The following is a 19,239-nucleotide window of genomic DNA, read 5'->3' as shown; positions in this document are numbered from 1 at the left end:
TTTCACACACTGAAATAACTCAGTAAATGATAAAGAGCTTGAAGTTTATTAATCGCAGGCACAGGAAAACAATGACTAATAACCAGCAGAAGGCTGTACAGGGTTTTGATCAGCAAACCCCACAACATCATGGTGGCATTTCTCTTTCAGCACAAAATATACAAATATAGTTCTCAAAATAATAGAAGTGCTTTCATACAAACAGTTAACGCTGACGTCAGCCTTTGACGGGGAAGAAGCTTTAAAATCAAACAGCAAGGAGAGGGTAAGCCATTCTTAGAAAACCTGGTTCAGTAGCACTTTACTTTCCAGTGGCATGGATCCAGTGTATCTACCTGTGTGTTAACCCTTTGAAAAGTTCAGTTATTACTCAGCATATTGGAAAGGGTTTGATAAAGTGAATAAATGCAAAGGAGAAAAACTGACAAAACAGTTAAGAAGATCTTGACATGGCTTCTGCCGAGCAGTTCATCACAACTTAATCAAAGCAGTAAAACCCAGAAAAGAAACACTTGATCTTAGCTGACAGATAATAAAACATCACATTAACCACATTAGCAGTCAGTGTGTCAGTACAGTCTGCAAAATATCAAAGCAATGAATTTCATCAAGACTTTCACAGATTTAAATAAACAGGTAAATACACTGAATTTATATAGTTACTTTTTCCCTAACTCCCCTGCCATAATAATCCCAGAGATTCCTGATGCAGTAGTGCATTTTAACTCCAGAGCAGTCGGTTGTATCAATCACGTCATATCATAAAGCTGTGTCCAGACACACAAACACATCCTATCTCTTCGAACATGTAAACCACAACAGTGGGCTGTGAAACTGTCCGTGATATTTACAACAGCAAGGAAAACCATTAAGGCAGTTTAACACACCTCTGTACATCACAAAGCAGGTAAGGAAATACATTCTGCAGATTTGTGATTTTTCTATCTAAACTAATAAACATAAATCATTTAAGGACAGACAGGCTTTGAACTTAAATAACAAGGTACAAGGGGAAAAAAGCACAAAATATATAAAGCTTGGAATGAGTAAACTGATGTGAAGTGGAATCAGAGCAAATCATTAGGCAGGAATTACTTGTGGAGACATCTCTAATGGCACATAACATGTAGCAGCCGTTCATGAGAAAACTTCTATAAGAAGGAAAAACAGCAGAAAAGACGATGCATTAAGTACAGAAACCTAACAAATCAACCAGCATCTGGCTTCTGCTCATTTCTCTTTCTGTTCAGTATCAATGTCCTGCAGTAAAAGAGGGAGAAATCCATTGATTTCAAGAAAAATGAAAGTGATACATTCTTCAGAGGTCCAACAGTTATTAGTAAAGGGTCACCAGGGTCACCTCAGAGAGACAAGCTTTACAAAAAAACACCAGGCAATCAAGTTCAATCAAGTTCAGTGTTTGTCAAGGCAGAGAGAGAAATATAAAGTAGGACTCGTACAGGTCTCCGCTGAAGACTGAAAAATAGAGGCCTTTGATTTAACATCCTGTCGTAAAAATTCCACAGCATAGATATGAATTTCCAATGGAACAAACCAGCAGTCCAGGCGCCTGCAGTGACCAGTGTGCAGTCAGCAGTACTGCAGAGGTACAGCTGTGATGAACAGGACTTAACAAGCAGTCGATATTCTGAAGTGAAACCTCTCTTCCCGACACTTCCTGGACATTCACATAAAATCTTCACTGCACTGAATGGAAATCAGAGCAGACACAGACACACGTCAAGTTCATTCAGGTGAGGAAGGCTTCCTTTAGAGGACAGTTTGGGTTTGATTTGAGGAGGACGAGGAGCTGAGCAGAGTTATGGGCATTATACTTGGACGCACTGCCTCACTTTACATCCAAGTTTGGCTTTTTGAATCTGATGATATGTCAAGAGAAAAAAGCTTAATTGAAAAACTGATTTCATACAACTTATGAAACATAAAGAAAAAGTTCTTCATGTTTAAAAGGGGTCACTGAAGTATCACTAAAGAGGAATAGCGCTGGAAACGTACAGTATATGTTGAATAAATACTGACAGAGGTTTAGCATGATTGAATGACGCTGCACTGTTAAAGGAACAGTTTGACATTTTTGGGGTGATATGCTTATTTGCCTTTACCTAAGAGTTAGATGACAAGATCTTAACCACTCTCATATCACATATCCCTATAGGCAAGGCTGCAGCCAGCGACCAATTAGCATAGATTAGCACAAACATTGAAAACAACTGGAAAATGCTAGCCTGGCTCTACCTGAAGGTACAGAACCTGCTCACTCACTACCTTTAGACAAAGTCAGGCTGCTTTACCTTATCGGTCTTTGTGCTAAGCTAGGCTAAGCTAACTGACTGGTGGGTGGAGCCTTATATTTTATGGACAGATCTGAGAGTGGCATTGATCTCCTCATATAAAGGCCCAGACACACCAAACTGACATCAAAGAACTGGCGGTGACTGAAGCCAACTTTTGCATTGCCTCAAATTGTCTGAATCTTGTCCAAAAATTTACACTTGAATAAGCTGCAAAAACTACAGCCGATGGCCAACCAGCATGACGTTCTACGTTTGTGTGAAAGGAAATAACTCATCACACAAGCAGGAAGGGTTAGTCTGTATTTGTCATTCAAAAAGGGAAATCGGAGGACTGACAGGACTATTTTAAGATGCTAGTTAGCCAGTTAGCACATTAACAACACAACCCAATGTTAAAAAAATAACCAAAGCATATTACTGTGCCTTAGGGAACAGTGACACAAACAATGAACCATTTCTGCTTAGCCGTTTAGCCTGATGGCTAAAAAATAGAATATCTCGCCATCTTGACCTTAGTTGTTTGCTTCCCTCACTTTTATTTCTCTTCTCATGTGCTGAGCTGAACAACCAATCAGAGTGATTTCATTCATCAATGGGCTCTGCCATCTCCAATGCTGATTCAACATGCTGAATTGTCCAAAAAAGGCTGACTAGGGCTGACGAGGGCCAACAGTGAGAGACACACCACAAAAAGTAGGGCGACAGATGCTCACCGATGTCCCGACATTGATCAACAGCCGACCTTTGGCTTGGTGTGAGGGCCCTAACTCTCTGCCAGAAAGCTAAAATTTCTTGTATTTCCCAAAATGTCAAACTTTTGTGCATCAAATTTGTGTTTAAAAAGAAGGTCTGGTGATGTTTTATGTTTTCGTACTGTTAGCAAATCCCATGAAAAAGGCCAAAACCAACAATGTATCAGTTCTGCTGACAAGTATTGTTTGTGTAGCCTGATATAGTTTATACCTCTGTGTTGTAGAGCTTCAGTGTTGTCTCAAAACTATTTAAAAAAACCACATCAGTAGCCTCATTATCATGACCACACACATCACACACACACACACATCGTCCTACTGCCGCAAATACTCACTAGAGCGCCACGCGTGTATTAATCCGCAGCTGAAAACACTACTACTTGCACTTACTCCTGTTTGAATAACGTTTCATGAAAACTCCTTGTCATTTTAGGAAATTATTTTGTCTTTTTTAAAAGTTAAAGTATACACACAGACTGGTGAAGTCTGTAAGCATTTGTTTTGGCCTTTTCATTTGATTTGTTAAAAACAAAAACATATAATATCCCTATTGTTATCCTTCAATGCGACAGCCAACTGACTTTATAGAAGTCTCATACAATAATAAAAACACCACCTCCTACAGTAAAATAGGAATAAGTCAGATTATAGGATCATTAATCAGGTAAATTTATATTGGATCACTAAACAGGCTTTCATGGTTCACAGTATATAGCGGTGCATAATGGCTCTGGGTTAACGACACAAAGGCTGCTTTGGCGTAAGGACATGATGCCAATATTGTATTGGTACTGGTGGCCAGAACTGAGTTTGATTTTCTGGAACAGGCTCATGATGAGTTTGTGTCCAAACAGGTTAAACAGGGGCATTTGTTTGCATTTAATTGTGGGAGTCAACATCAAGCTCCTGTTTGACAAAGAGATTTACTGTACAACACAGACCATAAGCACAACCAACGCTGGTTTTATTCATCTTAGCAAAACACTGCATGTGCATAATTTGGTGCATATGCAAATTTTTATGCACTTAAAGTGTTGAGTGGACATGAGCGAATTATATTCTGACGTACTTCTCTCACACCTCTGAATCTGGTTGGGACACATTCAAGGACACTTTAGCAGAGCGGATATTGCTGACGCCAGGTCTCAACAGAGTGAGGGGACGGAGAGTATTTTCCTAAACTCTTCAGCATGACATTGTCTCCCTCCCTGAATCTCCTCCCTCATCACTGAGGGTCCTGCTGAACCTGCAGAGCTTGCTCTTGCCCTCTCTCCTCCTCTCATCCCTGCTTCTTATTTCCCTGCTTGGCACGTCCACAGTAAAGTGGCTGTTGCAGTCCTCTGCTTTCACAGAGGAGGACGAGGACTCAGAGGGTGTGGTCACCTCGAGCCCCTGGGAGTGAGGGTGGGTTGTGGGTGTCTGGGAGCTGCTGGAGAACACAGGGGGTGAGATAGGGGACAAGGGCCCCAAGGGGGAGTAACGTCTCAAGGAAACACCCTTTAGGTTGACAGCGAGCTCCAGAACTAGTTTCCTAGATGCCCTGGGGTGGCACGGGGGTACAGAGTCTTCCTGGGGAGTGAGAGGGGCTCTGCTATGGGCTGAGGACTCACTCTGAACAGGGGTGGAGGGCTCGGACTGTGGGGCCCTGCTGCTGTCCCTGCTGACAGGTGACAGTTCCTCCTCCTCTGGACTGTCCACTGACTGTGAAGAGAGAGGTGATGCAGGACTCTCTGGCGTGCAGGGCTGTGAGTCCATGTTGGCTGAGCAGCAAGAGCCCGGCACTACATCAGCCTCATCACCGAGCACAGCTCCAGACCTGGCCCTTGCCTGAGGCCCTTGCACACCCACAGTTCGGTAGTTGTGGAGCCCAAGTGTGATTTGTGTGGGTCCAGGGGAGTCAAGCAGGGGGGCATGGCCTCTAGTTCGCCCTCCACTGCGGAACAGACGACTCCACAGATGTCCCAGACGTCGACGAGAGGAGGAAGAGGTGGAGCGCCGAGTCGAGTGACGTCTGATCTGTCTGCGCATCGCCAACCGCAGGTTCTGTAACACGGAGGCCTGGAGGAGGGGAAGGGCAAACGGAGAAGAAGACACAGAGAAAATATAACTCTGTTTCTATCTAACTGTGAAGTACAAACCAAGCAACAAACTCCAGGGCTGAAAAACAAGCAAGTGTCAAAAACTGCAGTTCCCTGACTGTCCACTTGAGGCTGGCTCTAAAAGCGAGTTAACCCCCCGTAGAGTCCCATGTTAAAATGCCCAAATTTACAACACAAATGAACATGTTTACAGCCTGGTGCAATGTGTCTTTAGCTAATTTTCCCATTCTTGACAACTGCACAGGGGCTGAATTTTTATATAAGTCATCTGTATACATTTCATAAATGCTGTCCCCTACTACGTTGCTACCGTAGCAACAACACTGACTAGGTCATGTAAACATGGTGTAACCCCAGTTTCTCAAAGTATATCAGCGCATTTTCAGTTAAAGAAAGTTAACTGTAGGCCTACTGTTGTGGTCACCTTTTTCAGTGTTTGGTTGTACTAAAAGACCTTCTAAGGAGTTGAGTGTTCATTATTTCTGGTAAGTACATGTGTTTTAATGGTTTTAAGCCTGTTTTTCGACATCAAAAATTAGCATTAGCATTATCACAGTTAGCCACCATTCTAACTAAGCTAGCAGCTACTGTTAGGGTTATTTCCACCCTCTTGCCCAAATATGGCACTAAAAATCCAAGATGGCAACCATTTTTTTATGCAGTCTATGGTACAAACAAGATATAATGTGTTAATGTGGGATCTTTAGATGTGCTGTAGGGCTGTGTATTGGCAAGAATCTGGCGATGTGATATGCACATCGGGCTCAATATAGGGCTCATGATTCAATATATTGCAATATATTGTGACTTTTAAATCTAATTTTTTTGGGAAACTGTAAACACTAGCGGGGCACCCTTTATGATTCTGTCTGTTTCATAGGCTGGTGTTCTTTGTGTTTATGTTACTGATGCAACATTGGGGTGGAAGAGTCGAACAGCTGAAAACAGATTACAACACTAAGAGATGCAGAGGTTGAGGGTTTAAACACAACACAAATGAACCACTGTCACAAACTTTTGTATATAAACTATTACTTACAAATTGATAAAAACAAAATGAAAACAAAATATTGCAAAACTCAAGTGTATTGATAGTTTTCAAACCCCTCATTTGCTGGTAGGCGGATTTTGTTTCCTCCACTCAGTGCCAGGCTATCTGTCTTCCTTTGCTTCCACACCTTATGTAAAGCTAAGCTAAATGGCTGCTGTAGCTTGATATTTACCATAAAGATATAAGAACTGAGTCAACATCTAACTCACGACAAGAAAGAAAACAAACTTATTTTTCAAAGTGTTAGCTTTTCCTTTGTGTAAATAACAAAATATTGGTTTTGCTCACACAGGCATTACAGTGTTTACTGAAACAGAAATTGAGTTCAAAGAGATACTGACTAACATTGTCTGCATCAGGATTGCACTGCTGCTCGTGGTTACCAAAATTGCAAAAAATTAGCTGGTCACACCAGTTATGCACAAATCCTGAGTTTGAAGGTCCAGAGTGCATTATTGTGTGTGAATGCAGTACCTGGGTGGGGTTGTACACTGGGAAATCCTCCACTGGAGGGATGAGCCCCTGGGCGATTAACTGACCATACGAAGGGGGTGCCTCTCTCTGGACAAACTCCGCCTCCATGCGAGTCATCTGAGTTTCAAAAGCTCTGTAAGATAAAGAGAGCAAGGTGAGCAGACAGATGGCAGGACAGAAGAAAAGAGAAAGAACTTAAGTGATGTAGTCAGAGAGTGAGCGAGTTTTAGGAGAACAGTATTAGTTCTGAAGAAACCTGTGGCCTCTGCACCATCAACAGCAATTAGATGCTATAACAGTATCATTGTGCTCTTGGACCCACATGTCGGAGATATTATGGTGGTAGATTTATTCAGAAACAAAGCTCTGAATAATTCAAAGCGATGAAATAAATGAGTACACTAGGTGAGACAGTAGTGTAAGTGGGGGACCAGTAATACTGGATACAGAGACAGAGGTGTCCCTACCTGTACTCTCTGCTTCTGAGGGAGTGGAGTTTGAGGGCACAGCCAAGGGCAATAACTAGCAGGAGACTGCAGACCAGACTGCCGATCAGGGCAGCCGTGATCACTTTCCTGGGCACCGCTGCCAGGCAGTCCCTCTCATCACTCCCGTCTAAACAGTCCTCCTGGCCGTCACACCGCCACGTCTCAAAAATGCACAGGTTCGTCCCACAGTGGAAGTTTCCAGGTTGGCAGTCATAACAGTTTTTCTCATCCGACCCATCCGGGCACCTCTTCTGGTTGTTGCAGCGCTCAGAGGCTGGGTAGCACACTCCAGTGCCACCCTCGCAGGGAAACTCACCCACTGGACACGTCGGGCAGGCCTCCTCGTCACGGCCAGATGGACAGTGCCAGTAGCCGTCACAACGCTGGCGTTCAGAGTAGCAGCCCTGATCGCTGCCACAGGGATGCTCGCCAGGAAAGCAGTAACCTTTGACCTGAGTGGGTTGAGGAGAAATACATCACTGTCTAGACACAGAGAGGACAACTTGTACTCTGCTTGATTGATGGCGTTCTCTGCAGAAACAGAACAGCTCCTCTATCTTCCAGCCATACTAATCAGAAAAGTGTTGATTCTAAATGTAGACAGAAATGGTGAAAAAAGTATGTTTCAAACATCCACTACTGACAGAGAGATGGAGAGGATGGAGAAGCATAAAGAAGAAGGTTTAAACTATAAGCCAGGAGAGACAGGTGGAGATGAATGAAGGGTTTAAATCTGAGGACAGTGGAACAAGTTTTCTGAAAAGTAGGATGCAGTATTCCCAGCTTGCAGTACCTGGTATGTGGCGTTGAAGCCATGTCCAGGGCTGTGAGGCTGAGCCATGTACAAAACACTCATCTGTCCCCGACTTGACTCCAACAGCGCAGGGCGCCGGTTGTTATGATATGACAACACCTGTAAGAGGTGCTCTGCACGCTGCAGCAGGCCATCGTAGACATGCAGCGAGTCTCCAGGTCCCAGCTGCAGGTCCAGCTGCAGCACGATGGGCTTGGGATCCTGAGTATCCAGTGACCACGAACACCTCAGCTCTACGGCGGCGCTCCTGTTAGCCCGGAAAAAATCTGGGGAAGCAAAGGACCCGTAGAAGTTCCCTAGACGTTTGCCACAGGTGGTGTCAGGGCAATTCAGCTCATCTGTGCCATCAGGACAGTCACGGGCTCCGTTGCAGCGCAGGGCAGCAGGTAGACAGCGGGTGGACTGAGCCTCAGTGCACGGGAGGGAGCCAAAGGGGCAGAGGCCAGGCCGAGCTTCAGTGGGAGGGGGGGAGCAGCTGCGTTCGTCTGTGGCATCGCCGCATTCATCCTGACCGTTGCACTTCCAGGAGCGAGGAAGACACTTTCCATTCCCACACAGGAATTCATCTGACTGACAGCTGCTCTGGCCCAGGTGACCTACAGAGGAGAGAAAATGACAGACTGCAACACAAACTGACATGCTCGCATTTAGCTGAGCGCAACAACACAATCAATAGTGATTTCCATAATACACGATGTAATTAGTCTTCAGTGACATCCCTCCAAAACATATACAAACAGTTTGCCTAAACAAAGGCACGTCATTGTCACTACTGTAAGAACAATCACTCCCTGATGGATTTAATGTTCTTCAGCACAGTCTGGCAGCTAATCCCCACTTTTAATTTTAGTACTTTCTGTCCGACTTCATATAAATCCTGATCCAGTGTCCCAGCCCTCATAGTCATTTGCTGGGCCATACTGAAAGCTAAGACACATTTTGCTGTCATTTCTAGTCTAATTAAAAGTTCAGTGCTCTTTGAAAGGGTGTAGTTGCATTACTATGCTCTTCTCAGTATAAAATGGTGTTAAAATGACAATAATATGGTTTATTCCAGTTATTTCTGTGACAATATATCGTGTAATAAAAGTACTTATCGTGACAGGCCTAGCAAGCAGCCTAAGTAGAGCCAACAATGTCTAGTGATAATGTAACATATTTCTATACAAGCCATACAGGAATACAAAATACTGCCATAATGACACACAAGAGGGCATTAGTCATTGTAGTAAATATCCTCCTTTGTCCTGCTTACCTCTGATGTAGGAGAGGCGAAAACCTTGTGCTTGCCCAGTACCGTTGGCCTGAGAGTGGAAATAGAGCCAAACACGCCCCCTGGTAGAGATGAAGGGCGGAGGCAGCATGGAGCCACACAGCCTGGATTCCCCGTTCCTCGAAGGAGTCAGCAGGAGCCAGTCTCCCAAACAACTTCCTGACTCCGCCACATCAAAGTTCCGGAAGCTAGAGCAGAAGAAGGATGCTTTCAGGTGCTTACTCCACAACAAAGGTCATGTGTGTACTGTATGTGTGACAGGGTTCTACCTGATGGTGATGACCTCTCCTTGACCTCCCTGGATATGCCAGCTGCAGTTGGTTCCAGGTGGGTAGTTTAAAGGCCAGGAGGGGCTGTAGATCACACCCCTCCGCTCTGTGTGGACCTCCACTCGCTCACTGCAGCCTGCTGGGTGACAAGGATGAGAAGATGGGAGCACACGCATTAGTGAGGCCAGTCTACGTTATCATTTAGTGGACGTTTACGTGTCGGAGTGGAATATGCTCAGAATGTATGGGCTGTTTGCTAGCTAATGTACGGATGGTATGCTAGGAAGTGTTCTTCTGAATTTAGCATGGAATTGTGAAAAGAAAACCATCCATAAAATGATCATTTTCATAACATTAAAAACTATCACAACTGACAGTGATATGGGCTACATAACACTTGTATTACATTCTAGTTTTCCAGTTTCTAATAAATCTGACAGTAAAGACACACAGAGACAGTACAGTGTTTGATACTGATTGTACACCATAGATTTTAATAATAACTAGATACCAGACACCAAGATGGCACCTTTTTCATTCCAATGTAGATGCTAATGTTAGCTTCTAGCTTCTGGGTTTTCTTCTGTGGTACGAGGCCCACTGAATATCCGCAGTACGATCTGTCCAGCTGGCGAATTTCCACTTGACTCCCTAGACTTTACATTGTGATGACATCACAGATTTTTAAATAACTTTTCTTGGCTTTGGGAAAGTTTTACAAACATAAAACAACCATGGTAAATTAACCTTGTTTGCAGTTCGAGGTGTCAACAGTTTTACAGACGTCTCACTAGCCCCTTTTACACTGCCAGATTTTTGGCGAATGTTGGGCCATTTTGCCAGCAAGCTGCGAGTGTTTAGACACACAGAGCCGGATTGGCGAGTTGATCCGAGGTGCCCAATTTCCCGCCGCGTAGGGGTAAACATATTGGCAAAACCTTTTTGGTTTAAAAAGAACGAGGCACCCTTCCGCCACGGGAGGGGATGTTGATGACTTGTGGGAGGGGCTGTTGATGACTTGTGGGAGGAGCTGTTGATGACGCTGCACATGCGACCCACTGGCGGTGGACTAACAGGAAACAGCTGATAGCAGGAATGAGCAGCTAGTAGCAAGAGGGAAACGTAAACGTGACAGACACTGTAAACATGAGCAACTGGGGAGACAAAGAATTGCGCAGACTGACCAGCTGCGGCTTCCCTCGGAGCAAGGCACAAATCATTAGTAAGTTAAAGAATGTGAAGAAAAAGTTTCATGATGTGAACGACCACAACAGCAGGAGTGGCAGGGGATGGCTCGACTGGCTGTATTTCGATTTGTGTCAGAGTATTTGGGTGTTGAGCTCACACCCCCCATTGCCCCGAAAAAGGCCCATTCTGTATGAACAAAAAAGGCAGGTGGCATTTCGCTGCACTCCCCGATTTTGTTTTTATACTGCCAACGCTGAACGAAGACTGATTGGGCTTTCCTGCAAATCTGCACAATTCCTATTTAAAAGGGGCTTTTTATTATGGTGGTCTTTGGGGAAAATGCTTTTTGGCCTGCAGGGGGATTTTTTTGCTGCAGTACTGAGAGTGGCCACTAGGAAAAATTGGCTGCCAGGCTGAGTGGCTATCCTGGGGACCTGGCTGTACCCACAGCAGTCATGCTATGGCTTCCACTGGGGTACAGCAACACCATAAACAACCCCCACACAGAACTGCACTAACACCAGTAGTCATAATAATAACTTCAAGTCAAGGTCGCTGTGACCTTGTATCTGTCTCAGTCTCGTAAACACAATATCTCAAATTTGGCACAAACGCCTGCTTGGACTCAGCGATGAACTCAATAGATTTTGGTAGTCAAAGGTGAAAACTCAAGGTCATTGTGACTTAACAAAACATGTTTTTGGCCATAACTCAAGAATTCATGCGCTAATCATTGCAAAAATGTTACATAAATGTCTAATAGGATAAAATGATGAAGTGATGACATTCTAGATCCAAAAGTTCAAAGGTCAACTTCTCTGTGACATCATAATGTTCTGCATAAAACACTTTTCTGGCCATTAATCAACACCATAACTAAGGAACAGAAGGAGAGACATCTGGTCAGATACTGAATTGGTGACTCTAATCTTGGGCGCCCACGTTAAACCTGTGGTGATTGTATAGATCTTCTGTGCTGGCTGGTTGAAGATGTGTGTGAGCATCCATGTTTTAGAATTTTTAGCTGCTTTGCTGCATCATCCATATTTGAAGCATTGTCTTCAGCCATAACGACATATGAGTCTGGACAGACATGGATGTAAACTGCAACTTGACTGGTTCACAGAGGCATACTACCATGAAGTGGTAATTCTAGTTTAATTTATATTTTTTTATCAGTACACTGGGAGGCACTTTTTTAGCATGTTTAAATATTGAAGGAGGGGATTTGTCCCCTCCAGTACACATTATAATTATTGCCTTGCTCAAACAAGTGTATATAGAGCGTCTTATGTGGATGGTTTTCAGCTGCACTTTAATATATACTTGGTGGCGCGTGAGTAATTTCCAGCAGCACAATGGTGTATGAGGAAATGAGTTAAAATAAAGACACCAGTGGGCAACAGTGTAGCCCACTGATGTGTTTTTAATAGTTTTTGGACAACAGTGGAGCTCATATAAGGCTTTACTGTAGCTGCACGGAAAATACTTGTTACAAGGATTAATTCATTGTTGGTTTTGGTCTTTTCAAGGGATATGTTAACAGAAAGGGAAATACAGAACTCTGCATACATATCACACAGTATCTGTAAACGTGACCTTTCTCTTACCGAGCATTTTGTGTAACCATGAGGCATCCTTATCATCTTGAATTCTTGAGAGGAAAACTACACTACCTTGCACGAGAGAGATATGGTCTGTTCCTTTATTCATGATGAACTGAGAATTATGCATGCTCAGCAGGAACCATACTGCTACTGCCAGAACACTGCACACACACTCCACTCACTCGCATTAGTACCTTGATTCAAACTCCTGAGCAGAATTTGTCATGACCTTAGCATGCCAGCACCAAGAACATTAACGCTTTAAAGGACGTTACTGCATCGCTGCTGTGTTATACAAACATGCGTACAGTTTAAATCGGTGCAAAAACCCTAAAACAATGCCTCGACAAGACAAATGACCTTAGTGCCTTTCAGGGAAGCTCTGTGCTGATCACATGGGGGCTAAAACAGAAGCAGCACCAAACTGGCAGCCAAGGCAACAACATCGCTGCTGCCATCGCACCATTGCTCCAGGGAACAACACACAGTGTGAGGTGGCAGAGGAGAGCAATAGGAATGACACAGACATCTACGGAGTGCAGGCAATGGGTGCTATTGTTTTGTAATAAATAAAGGCATCAGGATCACAGTTAGATTTCTGAGGAGTCTGTGTTAAAACAGACAGTTAAACTGTGACGTAAATGTAACATCAGTGGGATGGATTTCATTTTCCTTCTTATGCTGAGAACAAGAATATAAAGCTGCTCTTATTAATCATCTCATTACAGCTTAATGCCACAGTGGCCATGACACACGTGTAAGAAGAAGCTGTCTAACAAGCCTGTTAATTAAGCAGACCCACAGAGAGAGAACATCAGCTGCACTGCTTAACAATGATTAGCCAACATGGTCACACAGCAGAGACTCTGCTCACTTCTGCTGAGTGTGTGTGTTTGTTTCAGGCTTTATTGATGAATCAGTTAAGTCAGCAGAGTGAAAGAAGAGGGCGGGAGTAGGAATCATTTAGAGCTCAGTGATGGATATCGACTACGCAGACACAGCTACCTTAGCACACACACACAAACACAAATACACAGATGTCAAACTGAACTGGACCGAGAAGTCTGTAAAGTAGAGCTGCACTATGCTGCTGTTTGGTGCGACGAGTTTCTGAGCACAGCTATGACTGTATTTCACAAATTATTATCTGTAATTGCTACTTCCTCTGCCTCCAAACTCAAAATCAAAGTTTGCCAAAGTAACCTGTTGGAGTTCAGCGGTGTTTAGTTTCATCTTTGTGCTTAAATGTAGCATCAGAGGTAAACAGGTTGGTATTGGTTGGTATTTCCCCTCGGGGATCAATAAAGTATTTCTGATTCTGATTGGTTTGTTGGCTGAACAAAATTCAACCATTTAACCATGATCTGCTTTGCCACAGACCTGTCAAATGTTAAAAACTCTCATCATAGCAGCAAATATAAATGACTACTCTTTCTACCCATAGTTGCTCAAAGGACCAGAATGCACTGCAGCTTTTTCCTTGACTGAAGTTTCTACACCTCGCTCTTATTATGGACTGTTTTACTCTTCCAGTAACCTAAAGCAATGAGTTACGCTGCCAACAAGTTCATGAAAATACTCAAAGGAGATTTAATATAAGTGAATCAGTTTTTCTGATTTCTTAAAAAGATTATTAATAAAAGTCAGCAGTAGAGGTATTCAGATCTTTTACTTCAGTAAAAGTAGGGCTGCAACCAATGATTATTTTCACTGTCGATGAATTTGTCGATTAGTTGTTTGGTCTCTGTTTCGTCACAATGATGTCTTCAAATGTCTTGTTTTCTCAACAAACCAAAGATATTGAGTTTACGTTTATACAGGAGTAAAGAAACCAGAAATATTCACATCTAAGAAGCTAGAGTCAGAGAATTTTTTCTTTAAAAAATTCCTCAAACCGATAAATTGATTATTAAAGTATTTGCAATTAATCTAATAGTTGACAACTTATTGCAGTTCTACGTAAAAGTACCCATACAACAACAACAAAACACTCCTTTCAAAGTAAAAGTCCTGAATTTAAAACCTTACTTAAGCAAAAGTGCATAACTAGGCTACCATAAGCAAAATGTACCCACAATATCAAAAATAAAAGTGCTCATGCAGAAAATGATCCTTGTGAGTAGTATATTATTTAGGTAAAATCTTAAACCCCACAGAAACTAGTAAATATAGCTGTTAAATAAATATAGTGGACAAACAAGTAAAACATTCCGCTCTGAGATGAAGTGGTTAAAAAATCTAAAATAACATCAACTAGAAAAACTTCAAACCTGAAATGAAGCAGAGTACACTGAGTAGGTGTTCCTCATTGCATCAGTTGGATAAAGTGTTGCTGTAATAATCCTTTCCAATTTTTCATCTGTGTTGTTTTCAAAAACAATATTTAATCCCTTGAAGATCTAGAAGAATGTCTACAAAATGAGTATGAATAAAGAGTTTGCTTTGCTGTCACAGACACACAGGGTGTAGGGTATGCACATCCAAAATCCTGCAGATGCTGGATCAAAACTCAAACTGAAGAAGAATCAGTGATGTCTGACGAAGATCTCTGTCAGATCAAAATGCTGCACAGTAACAACTGCCTGGAGCTTTTAATGCATCGTGTGAATCTTGTGTGTGATTCTTCACTGACACAAACATGAGATGTTCTGCTATAGAGCCCTGCAGCTACACTGCTCTATGTGTCAGAGACAGAGACTATACTTTGTGTATGAAAAGGTGCCAAAACAAGTACTGACACGTGTTTCGGATGGTGTGTGTTTGATGGGATGGTGTGTGTGGGTACCCCCACACACACACACCTCTGAAATGTGAAACAGTTTGACCCCCGTTTGTCTGCTTGGCAGCCATCTGCTTTATCTTCATGCCAATAGAGTGCAGGATATGATAACAGAGGGGGTGGAGTGGGGTGGGGGGTGGGGGGGGGGCTGACTGGCTGCAGAGAAGCAGTGATGTAATGCTGATAGCAGCATCACATTTGTGAAAGAGCATCCATGTTTCCACACTAACCCTGATCATTTAGCCACCACAGATCGATACCCCCGCGGGTTTCTGCATAGCATGATAGCCTCAGATTCTCCCAACGATGAAAACACCTCAGTCTTCATCTGTCTCAACACTTTATCAGAGAGACACAGGACAGAGCAGAGCTAAATATCAGCCACAGCTACCCGGGTGTGAACATTAGGTTTATATGAGAGCTCTGCTGTGACAGTGATGTTAGAAGCTTTATAAACTACAAGACCTCAGATGATAATAAACAACCACCAACACATATAAAATCTACTCACTGGATGTTACTGCCTGTTTGAACCTCCTGCACACAAACATGTCTCCATCAGGATGAACAGCACAGATAAATAAGTGCACAGCTGTCCATGTAAACATTAGAGCAGATGCATTGTTGTTCCTCACCTGCACAGAGCAGAGCCGAGCGGAACCACAGCAGTCCCAGCAGCAGCTCCCTCAGCACCATGGTCCGCCGGGGACTTCTGCTCTTATCTCGGACACTCTCTCCACGCTTTGTCGGACATCTGTGTCCTCCGGAGAAGCTCCCCGCATCTGTGTTCAGCTCCGACACACCGAAGGGTCCTCACCGTGGAGAAGCATTGTGTCCTTTGCAGCGGTGGCCAAGACAGCAGAGTCAAGGTAGCCAAGGGAAACCACACCGTTTCCGGTTTATGTCTTCAAAATAAAAGCCATGTTTAATCACCAATCCTTAACCATGGTCTGCTTTTAACAACATTTTCAGGACGTACATGGATTAGGCTACTACTTACAAACCTTTATCCAAGTAATATGTCATTAACTAAACATCAGCAGTGTGTTTCCTGTATTATGCTCAGAAAAGGGCAATCTGCAGATGTGTTTATATGTCTCCTCTCAAATGTTTGCAAAACATTCAATTAGAGTAGATGTCTGAATTTTCTAAAACTGAGCCAAAAAATATGTGATGTCAAAATTAATTATACATATAAACCACAAAATAATGAGGCAAGTTTTTGTTGATCAGTGTAAATAAATAAATAAATAAATAAAAGATTTAGATTTATTTATTCATAAGGAAAACACACAATAATCAACATTTCTGGAAATGTGACAGCGTTAGCCAGCTGGTTAATTTTCAGCTGCAGTCCTTTGGCAAGATGCTTTGAAATCCAATAAAAGGATTAAAAAAAATTAATTAATTAATTAATTAAAAAATCCCAGGAAATTTCACAGGACAAAGACAGCATAAAGACAGTATTAACGACAGCAATTACAAATTGTCAAGACAGAGAAGAGGCCATGCAAAGCAACAAGCAGCAGCAGAGCACCAGTACAATACAATAACACAACAACAACAAACAGCATGTTAGCACAAACAGACATGAAAGCAACATAAAGCACCAACACACAGATTAGCATTACATTTAGACATACAGAGCAGCAACAGAAAGTAAAAATAGATTTTAAAAAAAGTCATGTATGGTCAAATGCACTCAATGCATCAGAAAGTTGGCTATGCTGTTAATAAAATAGAGAGTTGGTTGCTTGGCAGCGGGCAAGGACATAAAGCAAGTTAGCAGCAGGTTAACCATAAATAACAATAGCAGTGTTACAGTGAGCAATGTATTGTGTTGATTAGAAATGTTCACAAGTCTGGGGCGTCGGTGGCTTGGTGGTAGAGAAGGCATCCCATGTACAAGGCTGTTGCCACAGCGGCCCGGGCTCAACTCCAGCCTGTGGCCCTTTGCTGCATGTCTCTCCCTCTCTCTCTCCCCTCTTCATGCTCATCTGTCCTATCAATTAAAGGCTTAAAAATGCCCAAAAAATAGAATAGAATAGAAAAAAAACAAATGTTCACAGGTCTGATTGTCCAAAAAACAGGTCTAGAGCCTTTGTTTGAAGGTGTGATATGTGTTGCAGTTTCTTTTCTCAGATGGGAGATCGTTATAGTTTAGAAGCTCTGACAGAAAAGTATAACTGGCTGATGGAGCTGGACCTGGAAGTGCAGATCTGGTGGATCTGTTGTGGAGATTTTCCTGTTATAACCTCACACTGCAATACCTGCACTGTCAACTCCCTGTGCACTACCATCATAAGCATATCTACTGTCATAACAGCTCTCTGTGGTAGTCCTGGGGCTACATCATCATTTTACTCCTGTGTTTTTATTTTAATGCCTATATTTGTTATCCCTGTGTGTATCTGTGTTCATGTATGTATTGTGTAATAAGCTACAGGGTGCCTAAATTTCCCTCAGGATTTATAAAGTATCTATCTATCTATCTATCTATCTGAAGAATGTCTTATTAAAGGGAAGCTACACCCATTTTATAAATTCATACGTGTCTTTCCTATGGTCTAAAACATTCCAAAAAATATTAACTTAAAATAAAAACTTAAAAATATTAGTTAACATGAACAACTCTCCCAAATCCAAAAGCAAGAGTGCGGAGCTGCTCCTGTTTCAGGACAGAGAACACTACAATAGGATAAAGCTCATTTGGTTATAAAAAAGAAAAACCTTCGGTGGATCAACAAAATCAGTCTCCCATTTACTGTCTGCAGAGCAGCTCCAGACTTTATACCCTATGACATCACAAGTTTGAGACTTACATTTCTAGTTTATAGCTTTTAGAGACAGTAGCTCATGTTCATAAATATTGATTGAACTTCCATGAACCTTGAAGAATAAGATATTGTAATTCTTCATGTAGGTGGTGTTCCCCTTTCATTTTGGTTACCAACAATAGCTGGACAAGAACCGAAGGCTAAGACTGTTCAGCTGATGGCTGTACAGTTGTAAAAATGCAATATCTTAGTTATAGTTAATTTGGTCCTCTAGCTTGATGTTAAAAAAAAAACCAAAAACCTACAGACAGCGAGTTATGCGGGTCTTATTTTGAAGAGAAAATTGTCTAACTTCCGGTCAAGCGGTCGCCCTCTCTGTGTTCAGCTTGCTGCATCTAATAGGACAAAGTGGTCCTCGTTATTCATACGTCTTCTTCCATCCTCACACCCGGATTGACTGTAACAAACAGTTGGATATTAACTGTAGACATCGTCCTGAAGTATACATTACAGCACGAACAGCGTTTGCTCGTTAAAATGAAGAGTACATCCAAGACACGGTTGGTTCATGATTTTCTTCACCCAGTCCCTCCATTGTAGTCTGAGGGATTCTTGGTTCAGCAGGCCGTTTCACTGCCGCCCCCACGTGGTCAGATGGGTGTATCACAATCTCCTCTGACAAAGTGAATATCCAGTATAGTACATTTATATTAAATTTCTGCATTTTCACAGAAAACACTAGGACTGTTTCTAGAGACAGAAAAAGAAAGCAGCTATTTTATGTTCAGCTGTATATAACAGAGATATTACATCAGTGCTGAACAACAGTTGACAGGGTTCAGTGAAACTTTGTCCACTAGGGGGACAAAAGGCACCGCTGGGATTCGAACCCAGGATCTCCTGTTTACTAGACAGGCGCTTTAACCAACTAAGCCACGGCGCCGCTGTTTCAAATATTGAAAATAGGCCTACATGAAGATACGACACACAACTATGATTTTTAATTGACGATATGGTTTTCTCAGACTGGTACTCCTCGACAGATCAACATTGGCACAGGGCATAGGTGTGGAATAAGTTATGGACTCCTCTCTGAGCAGCCGAGTTGAATTATTAACATTCAAGTCAATATTATAAAAGGTTATTTCATTCAAGTTTAACAGGACTTTCACAACTGACAATTTTGTTTCAAAATGCTTTAATTTTATGACAATAGATTTCATAATACGATTTTTCATTAAGTGGTGTGGTCATCGGCCTTTCATCTCTCAGTAAGCAATACAAACATCATGTTGACATAGAAAAAGTAAACTTACATTAGAGACTTTGACTGCCATGGGGACACTGTGATTC

At 42.4% G+C, this 19,239-nt stretch overlaps 1 protein-coding gene and 1 non-coding gene across 2 annotated transcripts; both read right to left on the bottom strand.

Moving 5' to 3' along the window:
- Positions 1-59: 59 nt before the first annotated feature.
- lrp3 (low density lipoprotein receptor-related protein 3) lies at positions 60-15,972 on the bottom strand. The gene is given in 8 exon segments (XM_049602308.1): positions 60-5,125; positions 6,692-6,824; positions 7,159-7,631; positions 7,973-8,589; positions 9,249-9,454; positions 9,536-9,674; positions 15,745-15,822; positions 15,825-15,972. Coding segments are annotated over 8 exon segments (2,586 nt in total). The 5' UTR covers positions 15,892-15,972; the 3' UTR covers positions 60-4,252.
- Positions 15,973-18,755: 2,783 nt separating this feature from the next.
- On the bottom strand, positions 18,756-18,829 carry trnat-agu (transfer RNA threonine (anticodon AGU)). The gene has a single exon. It is a non-coding gene; the product is annotated as a tRNA-Thr (tRNA).
- Positions 18,830-19,239: the final 410 nt, after the last annotated feature.

The sequence above is a fragment of the Epinephelus fuscoguttatus genome, linkage group LG2 (genome assembly GCF_011397635.1).
Source record: "Epinephelus fuscoguttatus linkage group LG2, E.fuscoguttatus.final_Chr_v1".
Lineage (NCBI taxonomy): Eukaryota > Metazoa > Chordata > Actinopteri > Perciformes > Serranidae > Epinephelus > Epinephelus fuscoguttatus.
This window is presented reverse-complemented; position numbering and strand designations above follow the sequence as displayed.